At 34.7% G+C, this 10282-nt stretch overlaps 1 protein-coding gene across 2 annotated transcripts; it reads right to left on the reverse strand.

Annotated features, from left to right (window-relative positions):
- Positions 1 to 2249: 2249 nt before the first annotated feature.
- LOC118753962 (serine protease snake-like) lies at positions 2250 to 10027 on the reverse strand. Of its 2 annotated transcripts, none has more exons than XM_036488835.1 (8): positions 9865 to 10012; positions 9572 to 9769; positions 9387 to 9469; positions 8749 to 8858; positions 7945 to 8097; positions 6609 to 6706; positions 3665 to 3825; positions 2250 to 2780 (listed from the first exon to the last, which is right to left on the reverse strand). In XM_036488835.1, the coding sequence occupies exons 1-8, from the start codon at positions 9929 to 9931 to the stop codon at positions 2607 to 2609; spliced, it is 1044 nt and encodes a 347-aa protein (XP_036344728.1). In that variant the 5' UTR covers positions 9932 to 10012; the 3' UTR covers positions 2250 to 2606. The 2 variants fall into 2 exon arrangements, with proteins under 2 accessions (XP_036344728.1, XP_036344727.1); XM_036488834.1 differs by having other exon boundaries at positions 2251 to 2780; positions 9572 to 9790; positions 9865 to 10027.
- Positions 10028 to 10282: the final 255 nt, after the last annotated feature.

Consider the following 10282-nt stretch of genomic DNA (forward strand, 5'->3'; position numbering starts at 1 on the left):
AAGTGGCTAAAAGTTACCGTTGATTTTTTAGAATTTTTTTTCGCCAAAGGTGTTGGCGATTTCTTCCATATACAAATAAATTGAGTTTAGTCATTATATGGAAGCCAATGCAACAAAAAAAATTCTAAAAAATCAACGGTAATTCGTAGGCACTTGAAATTTGCACATTATCAGACTAAAATTGAAGGGGCTAAAAAACTGTGTACTCGAAAACCAATTGTTACACTTGGGTTTATATGGGGCTTGTCTGAGAATGAACTATATTTTAATTGAAAATTCTTAAAAACAAATAATGTAAATGTAATGACGTGCTTTAGATATGACCGATACTGTATATGTTCGATATTACTTCTTGAGCACCGAAGGCCACAATGTCAGAAATTTTTCGTGTGGAGTTCTATGGGTCGATTATGGATGACAACTCAACCGCAGTTGGTTGCAGATGAGCAAACCCACTGAAATGAAAATTTATATTATGAATAGCAACTGTAGTTAAGTTCTATAAAGTTGAAGGTAATAAAATTTTGAAAAACCAGTGACTAAGACTTGAGTGTAAATAAGCTGAAGAAAGAGTTGAGAAAAGAAATAAATTATCTCAATCAAAATTTCTGCGGCAACCACAAAAATGCAGTTGCCAATATAGAAACTCGATTGGCAGCTTTCAGTTGCCAGTTGCCATCTGTAATACCATTTCAGCCACTGACCACCCAACTGAAGTTCGGTTGCATTCCGTAATCGACTCACTAATCTTACAGCTGGAAAAAGCGCAAAACGCTGCCTGAAAGTCTGGTGTGGCGCTGCAAATAAGAGCCTCATAGTGCGGGTCCCAAAGCAGAACCTGCACTGAAGTACTTAACAAAAGGAATAAAAAGCGAAAAACAGACAGGGAAAATAGCTATTCAACATTCAACATACAACATGTGCAGCAATTTTAAGCATGAAAATTTGGCAGCGATTGAATTTAGGTAAAGAAAACAGCATGCATATGTATGAGATATGTATGCACATATGTAAGTATGTAGGCAAGCGCAATGCGCACGCTCCTTGGTTTAGTGAGCCCTAAGGCGACAAAGGAAATTTGCTATTTATTTGTTCATGCAACCATAACGGCGAGTGTCCACACAAAGAAGTTGGCACATTGAGGTAGCGGCTGAGGGGCGCGCCAGTTATTTTCCATGCTCCAGAGCTCCTGCTGTATCCATGGATGTACATATGTATGTAAGTATGCGCGTATGTGCTTTTTTCACTTTCAACACTCACTACATATGTATGTAGATATGCATTACTTTATTTAACTTTATAGTTGCGGCGTGCTCATACACGATATCACGATTATGTTAATTCGTTGCCGGATGATAGCCGCAACAACAGCGAAAGTGTTTGCTTGCGTACGCTTAACTATGGCGGCGCCAGGGTGCACCTTATCAAAAGAGACTCGTGTCCCAAACAGAGGCAGGCACACAGGCAGGCGGTGATACGACGACGTCATAGTCATGCTTCTCCTACAAGCAATGCAGTCAACGTCGCATCAAACCATGTTTAGGGTAGCATCCGATTCACCACTTCGATGGCAATTTTAATAATTCAACTGTGATTAGCACCCAGGGCAAAAATTATGCTGCTGCTGCCTCATCATAGGCATGCGCATCTCTAAGGCGTGTGGGTGATATATACGGTGACCATCCGTCCTGTATCCTATGGGACGCCAAAAAGTATGAAAAAGATGCGCAACATCGTCAACGAAGAAAATTTTAAAAATTAACGGTAAGTCTTAGCGACTTCAAAATTGCACTTTATTATACTAAAATTGAAAGATTTTTTTTTAACAAATTTTGCGGGGTAAAAATCTCAAGATCCTATAAATCTGTGTTGTTACTACAAGGAGGCTGTTTAAGGACTGGTACATCTAGGACCAGTGAAGAAGGCTTGTAAGTTCTTGTATTCGGCTCCCATAAATATGGTCACCGTAGAGATATACAAAGTTGTGCAGATGGCGCTGGCGAGCGTCGCTAGATTGTATAACATTTGACCTTTGATGCTCACATTATTCGGCACTGCGCTGATATGCGTTGTTGTAGCCTCTAGCGCTGCATTTTGGTGACATCACAGCACAGTTGGGCTAAACGTGTCGTGGTCGCCTATGCGGAAATTTCAAGAAAGCGATCGAACCTTTTTTAGAGCGTAAATCACAATACCTGGTAATTGTAAAAGTAGTAAAAAAGAAAATGCATATTTATGTGCAAAATTTCTGTGGTCATAAGCAACAATCGCCTAAGTCGACTTAAGAAAGAATTGAGTTATATATTCTATCGTTTTCTGCAACTACTATTTTATGTGTATGTGAAACTCCCATCTCGTTAGCTAGGCTACTTCAAAAATTATAGATGAACATTTTTTGATTTCCCCATAAGGTTAACATTACAATCCAAATCTTTAAAGGTTTTTATCTCGAATTCAGTTTTTTCGACTTATTGCTTATGACCACATATTTTGTTTTGATTTTATTTTTCCTTTTGATTTTTATTGGTATAATATAGTTCCTTAAAACTTGTTGGCATTAGCATAAAGTATTTAGTACATTTTGTTTGTCTCTTGAACGACATTCATTAATAGAACACAATTTTCTCAATCCAGTCTATGTAGCTGGCGACGCGTGTGTAAATTCCTGGTGTGCCAGTGCCACAGCCAATGCCGAAAGATGTTATGCCAACTATATACGGTGCTTCATAGTAGCCCTTACCTAGATTGCGATACATTATAATCGGCCCGCCGGAGTCACCCTGTAGAGTGATAAAAAAATATGCGTTTAGTGTAATATTTATTAGGGGAGCCCACAAGCACAAGAATTAAAGGTCATGTATGTACTCGTATCCTTACAGCGGTGGGGAAGGATATGGAGGCTTTCAAACAAAAAAAAAAAAACACAGTTGCATACATATATAGAAATACTCGAGCGCTTCAGTTATTGATAGATAGCGATAAAATCCCACGTATTTCTGATGACAATGGTATGTATGTACAGTCAGTGCCAAATGTAAGTGTATACCATGCTCTAATATAATATTAACACTTATTTTCAAGAAAAAATTTTTTCATTCATTATTTATGAAAATATAGATTATTCTATAACATACACCATATAAATCAAATGTTCACACTTTATATAAAGTTCACAAAAATTCAAACAATTTTCATCAAAATTTTAAAATTTTTATTCAGAGTTTCTAGAAAATTTTCGAGTATGCAGTTTTGTAGCCCGTTAAATTTCAGTAAAACAAAGTTCAAGTTTCAAGTCGCTAAAATTGCCGTTGATTTTTTAGAATTTTTTTTTTTGTGGAGGGTATTGCGCGTTTTCTTCCATATAACGCGTGATCAAAATCTATTTTTTCATGAAAATAAGTTTTAATATTATATTAGAACATGGTGTACACTTACATTTGGCACTGACTGTATGTTAATCTGCCGGTTCGCATGGTTTGGGTGGGCCTACGGAATCGTCTAAAATTGGAGGGGGAGGGTAGTTGGAACTCGATGCCGCGCTTGCGTAAACTCTCAAATTCCCTCTTTGGCTCCCCTATTATAAGAGCTCATAGAAATAATCAACTAATAAATTCATATTTTATATAAGCATTATAAAAGCATTTTGTTATAAAATTTTCATCACCTGACAAGTATCGCGTAATTTTATCTCATCATTTGCACAAATTTGCGAGTATATAATTCCATGATTTAGAGAATCCGTATCTTCTACATAGTATTGCGCGCATTGTTGATTTGACAGTATTGTAAGGTTGGCTTTCAGTAATTTGGGCGAAGATAATCCAGCTAAAAATTTTTGAAATAGGTAAGTACTAATAATACATAAATACATACATTTGTATATCGATGGTTGAGTGGAAGATCGACCTATCTCGGCAGCCAGTTCAAAAACGCCCTATCCCAGAAAAATTTTCAACAAATTCTTACTTCAGAATTTGATTGAAAAACACCCTATCTCAGAATTTGGTTGGCGTTTTCAACCGCCCTTTCTCAGCTGCCGATTCAAAAACAGCCTATCTCAGCTTATTTTCAATATATTTTCATTTGAGATAGGGCGTTTTTGAACCGATTTCTGAGATAGGGTGTTATTGAACCAAATTCTGAGATAGGGTGTTTTTCAATCAAATTCTGAAGTAGGGCGTTCTTGAAAATTTTTCTGAGATAGGCCGTTTTCGAACTGGCTGCCGAGATAAGTCGATCTTCCACTCAGCCATCGATATATTACTCTTCATGCAAAAATAACATCTGTACTGTTTTTTCATCCAAAATGTATTACTCATTATATTTTAAAAAATGTCACAAGTCACGGAACATATAATATTTATTTACATAAATTGCAATCATATGATTTCAGATGATATGTTTTCGTGATAGCAAATTTTTGCTGGCTAAACTTTTTCCAGCATAAAACAAGCGCCTCTCTTGCATCGTACTGTCACTAAACTTTTGAGTGATGGATAACTTTTGAGTGTAATTCTGGTAGGAAACTCTTTCCAAAAAAGCTCCCTTGCCAATTCTCTTGGTGATAAACTCTTTTGACAGAAAGCACTTGAGTGTGATCCGAATGGAGATGTACATACATACATATCGCTAGCTTAGAGTGAGAAGCTGCTAAGTCCCCTTTCACAAATTTTACAGGAGAGGAAAAAAGCTCCTTACAGCAATTTTCTTCAAGTATTTCACAAAACTTTAAATACAACATTTTGCCACTTTAAAGCAAAGCAAAACTCCATACGAAACAAAAGGATTCGAGTTTTCGGTGGCTCTTTTGGACTTAGCAAATTTTACTTTCTATGAATATAAACGAAAAAATTAAAATTAAAACAAGAACCTTACTCCTTTTCGAGACGTTGTAATTTTAATTTATCTTGCTGCCTATATCAAAATATGAGTTTTCATAAAAAGTGGACTTAGCAATTTTCCATTCTAAGCTAGCGATATATCACTTTGCTCGCGCTGATGGCCGAGTGAGCGGGGCACTGGCGTCACATTCGAGAGATCCTCTTCGAATCCTCGTGCAGCGATTTTTTTTCTTTTATTATAATGAACTTTTTTCTTTTTTAATTCAAATTTCTTTTACTTTGAAGCTTTTATTTTATTTAAGAAACATTTTTTAATTGAATTAAATTTTTAGAAAGGTATTTCATTTATTTTTCTGTTTATAGTTTAAATTTCCTATAATTTTTAGATTCTTTTTTGTTTCAAAAAGAATTTTTTTTTCATTTAATTGTTAGAAGCTTATTTGAGTTTTCCTACTTTTTAATTTAACTGTTTCTAAAGCGATTACATGAGGCGATTTTTTGACAGGCGATTATCGTATGCAAAAGTTGACTTGCTGATTTTGAGGCAAGCGATTTTTGAATCACCATTTACAAAAGCGATTTTTCTGGAGCAATGTTGAATCGCAAAAAAAAACTCCGCATGTAAATCCAGCTTAATACAACTCTTCAATTTTATAACTTTTTTGTTTTCAAAGAATTTGTTTTTTTTTTAATTTCATTTAAGTTTTAGAAGCTTAAGGCTGGTTTTCACTATGTCATATTTTGATAGAAATCAATCGATATAGCGCTTTTTAATCCCATTTGACAATCTGTTTTAGTATATTTGAAGACAAATGCTATTGAATTTGGCATAGTGAAAACAAGCCTTTATTTATTTTTTTAAATAAATTTTTTAACCTTTATTAATTCAATTTTCTTTTAACTTTTAGTTTTTATTCTTTTAAAAATAAATCGAATTTCATTTGAACTTGATCCAAACGTGCTGGAGTTACGTAGATACTGGGATCACATTCATCGACCCGGAAAGCATAAAGCTAATCTGCACTGACAAAAGGTAAGATTCTTTTTCAATTTGGGGTCCTGTATAATCTAGACTGAATTTCAACTGGCATTTGAGAATGAATCTAAGCCGGAATCTCTATCGTACTCCACGTGCCCCTACATAAATAAACAGTTGCTTCTGTGAAACTTTGCCTCAACAATCAAAGTCTTCGAAGAAATGGTTCCATTGAAATCTAAAGCACATTCTTTGTATTACGTGAGGCAGCAATCATGATTAGGGATTCTACAGAAATCATTATTTCTGGTCGGAATACTAACGGGAACGGATTCGACCATTGGCCACGCGACGGTCAGGTTAGGAGAACCGCATAACGATTTCTGTGGTGGAAGCTGTAGATATGAGGAAGAGATATAATCTAATGAAATTGCCCCCAACTGCGGAAAAAGCGTCTCAGTTTTTTGAGTGATTCTTTTCTTCCAGAACAGTTTAGGGAAAACTTCATTAGAGGATCGACTAGAATCCACCAGATAGTCGAAATGGTTTAAAATCAAGCAGGGACAGTTCTCAGGAAATTCTCTTATCGATATTATAATGGGCCTCTATGGCTTCCGAGGGAATTCTTTAACCAGAGCTGGGAATTGTAGTGTCGAGTGTGTAAAAAGTAACACTGCAGGATTTATTGCAGCTCGAATACACCCATTTTATTCATTTATAAGACAACATCAAAATGTATTTTTATGAATATGCTTTTAGTTACGATTTTTATTATTTTTTTTTTAACTCACCAAATTGAGTGTTGCCATAACCAATAGCGGTAACATTAGCTGCATACAACGGTTGAGCCCAGACACAAGCTGGACCAGTATTTCCCTGACTTTCTGCACTGTAATAGAGTAAATAATAGTTTTCTTTAAGTACTTGATTATTAAAAATTAGGATAAAGGAGGCGTTCTAGGAGCACTTGTTTTAAATGTTTTAAAGGAATAGGCTCGATGTTTGCTCCGTTTTTGCATGAAACGGTCAGACCTTGTGATTTAGCTTCTTCTAGAGGGGGAAAATATACGTCTGCTGATGCGGAAGGCTTTAGAAAAATATAAATAAAAGCCAAAGGGGAAAAGATATCGCGTTATTGCATAATTAGGCGAATAGTACACATCGGCATTTTCTGCGTTACGGACGTTCCATGCAGACACGATCAAAAAACAAAACCAAAAACAAAAAAATGAGTAAACGATGGAGAATTTGGAAACTGTGCTAGAGTGTCCGTCGTAAGAAAAAGAGGTTTTTAACGGTCTAAATTACGAATTATTAATAGGGTTTTCCAAGGACCCAGAAACTGGACAGCAAATAATTCGATAGTGCTCTGAACTTAGCTTCGATGAGCCATACCTATCGGACATTTACGCATTTTTACGAGCTTTTATTTAACTTCCTATGTATGTCGGTATGTTGGGGTCAAATCTTGCAATCAATTTTTAACTAACTTCCCGATGAGTTAGAGCCTTCAAAATTCGCTCAGGACCCCATGACAATGCAATATGCAAGATGGATTAATCCGATAGGTGGCACAGCATTAAAAAAGAATAATAATTTTAATATTAAATTGTTTCGCTTATATGTGTAAGTTATTTGGAAAGTTAAAGCAAAATTTTTTCTTAAAACTAGCAATTCTCATGACTGTTCATTTTCTGAACGGTAAGCGTAAACATTAGTACACCATTAAACCGTTATTTTTTTATTTTTATTTTTTTCGATCAAGAATAATCGTTATTTATACGGTTATAATATCCGTCATTTTCAGACTTATTTTTTTACATCATAAACGGTTTAAATCAGTCATAAAAACGCAGTCTTCATTATAACAGTTAAAAATTATCGAACAAATAAAAATCCAAAATAACGATTACATTAATCGAGAAAAAAATAAATAAAAAATCCAAATTTAAAATTTTTTTATTGTCGAAGAAATAAAAAATAAAAAAGTACGATTTTGCAATCTTCAAAAAATAGAATCTCTAATATTTAACGGTTATCTTCGGTCTCTATTTTTTACAACAATTGTGAGCTGGTATACCAAATTTTTAAAGACCATTCATGAGTTTGAAAATCTAGCATACTTACAAATATCCTTGCTGTAAACTTATAATTGCAATATCGTTGTATATCCCTGGAAATTCATAGCCTGGATGTACATAGATTTGATCGATTGCAATATCCTTTGCGCCAGCATCGTCCAAATCAAAACCGCCAGGGCGAACCACAACCGGTGGTTCGCTGAAAAGTAAGAGACGCGAGTATAAAAAAATACCAAATTTAATTTTTTCATATTTACACAAATGTTCATAAATATATTAGGGTGGTCCAAAAATACATGCAAGGAAAAAATTTTAAAATACCCGTTTTTCTGTTTAAGTATTTTACATGGGGGAAAACAAATTTCGTAGAAATGGTATAGAATTCTTGAAACTGAATATTTTTTCGATCGGAAAACTCGCTTTCTCTTAAGGAGACTTTCAAGAACAACATCCAATTTTTTATTAAACCATTTTCGAATATAAATTTTTTTTTGTAGATCCCCCAAAAGCTCCCAAAAAATGCAATGGGGTGGGGGGGGGGGTCATAAAAAATTTTTAGTATTAAAAAATAGTAAAATAAACAATTGGCTATTATTACTGGAAGTATCCTGAAGAGAAACAGAGTTTTGCGATCGAAAAATATTGATTTTCAGGAATTCTATACCATTTCTACAAAAAAGTGTTTATTTTCGCCATATAAAATACATGGAAACTTCATGGGCTATGAGGCAGTTCTAAATATAATGTTATTAAACAAAAAAATAGGGGTATTCTTTTTTCCATTTAGAAAAATCCTAAACTTAATTAAATTTTTTTTTTACCACCTTAATGTAAATACATACATACCTACCTTGAATGATAGAGGCAATGTGCAGCTGTTAGCAAATATCTGTTACTGATTAAAGTGCCACCACATTGATATGATATTGCATTGTCAAATGTGCGCCAACCTATAGCCGCCTACAAAAGAAAATGTAGTTGCGTACATACATTTGTATGTACATTAAGGTGGAGCGGAAACAAAAAATTTTGCGTTTCGTCATTATAATAGCGGGGGTTCGTTGCCCTGTGAACGTCAATAGAATACCAATAATTTTTTTTGAAATTGGCTAATACTTTCGGCCTCCACTTTTCAAACGACTTCAAAAAGAAGAGGAGGTTATCAATTCGTCGAAATATTTTTTTACGTATGTTAATGGATAACTTTGAACCCCGTCAACCATTTTAATAATTTTCGCCTACGCTATGGAGAAATTGAGCAACATCTTCAAAAAATTTTTATTTTTTTTTTAATCAAGGGTAAGTCTTAGCTACTTGTGCTTCAGAACTGCATACATAGAATTTTTCTAAAAAAGTTTTTGCATCCCTCTCTAATAGAATTTGGAAAGGATTTTTTTTTGTTTCCGCTCCACCCTGATGTGCTTATAATTAAGTGAAACTAGAAATACAGAAATATATGTATGCACATAAATAGAGATCTCCACTAACCATAAAGGGAAATTCATTTGCTCTCGCTACGGTGCCATGTACTATGAATATGAAGCCCAAATCGCGGTGGTCATATTCACATTCTTATGAAAATATGTAAATTAAGATTTCATTATTTCGTATAAATTCCAATAGAATATTTGCATTTAAAAAATATAGTAGTACATTCTTGATTTGTCACTTACGAACTTGCGATATTCTTTTGTCTGCCGGAACATCCTGCGTGGCGCAGCATATAAGTTCTGTCGTTTTGTTGTAATTACATATACCCAAACATAAGTTTTGATATTTCTCTGATAGTGTAAGATAAGTGGCTCGTGTTAAATAGGTACCAATCCGGTTTCGCGGCGTTAAACATAGCTGATTCTCGTGGCAACCAAAGACTTCACGGGACAGGTATGTTGCTAAATAAAGTGAAAATAAAATTAGTCTTAAAGTTTAAATTAAATGAAAATTATAAAATAAATTCCATATTTACCTAACAGCAGAAATTGAACGCCGACTAAGCTGATAAGCTTAGTACGAGAATAAAATGCCTTTTTCATCTCGTCGTTTTCTACCGGAATGGCAAGCAGCTTCCAACCGTTGGCAAGGATGTTCAAACTCGTTCTGATTTCCTAATTTCCTACGCAAGGTGAATGTAGCAATTCCTACTAGTCACTCAACTCCTATGTACCTGTTGTTGTGTGACACTGATAAGAATGTATGCAAATTTTATTTGAGCTTAAAGATCTAGAATGGTAAGCTTCTAGATTCGATAATCATAGCACTACGTTTGGGATTTCTCACGTCACCTTTGTGGATGTGGGATTTTATATATGTAGTGGACGGTGCTGACTTCTGTAAGCCCTTTCCAGCTGACTTATTTAAGCTCTTTCTCTTTTTGTCGCTACCAA

This window comes from Rhagoletis pomonella, unplaced genomic scaffold, assembly GCF_013731165.1.
Source record: "Rhagoletis pomonella isolate Grant_MI unplaced genomic scaffold, Rhpom_1.0 Rhpom_scaffold_03112, whole genome shotgun sequence".
NCBI lineage: Eukaryota > Metazoa > Arthropoda > Insecta > Diptera > Tephritidae > Rhagoletis > Rhagoletis pomonella.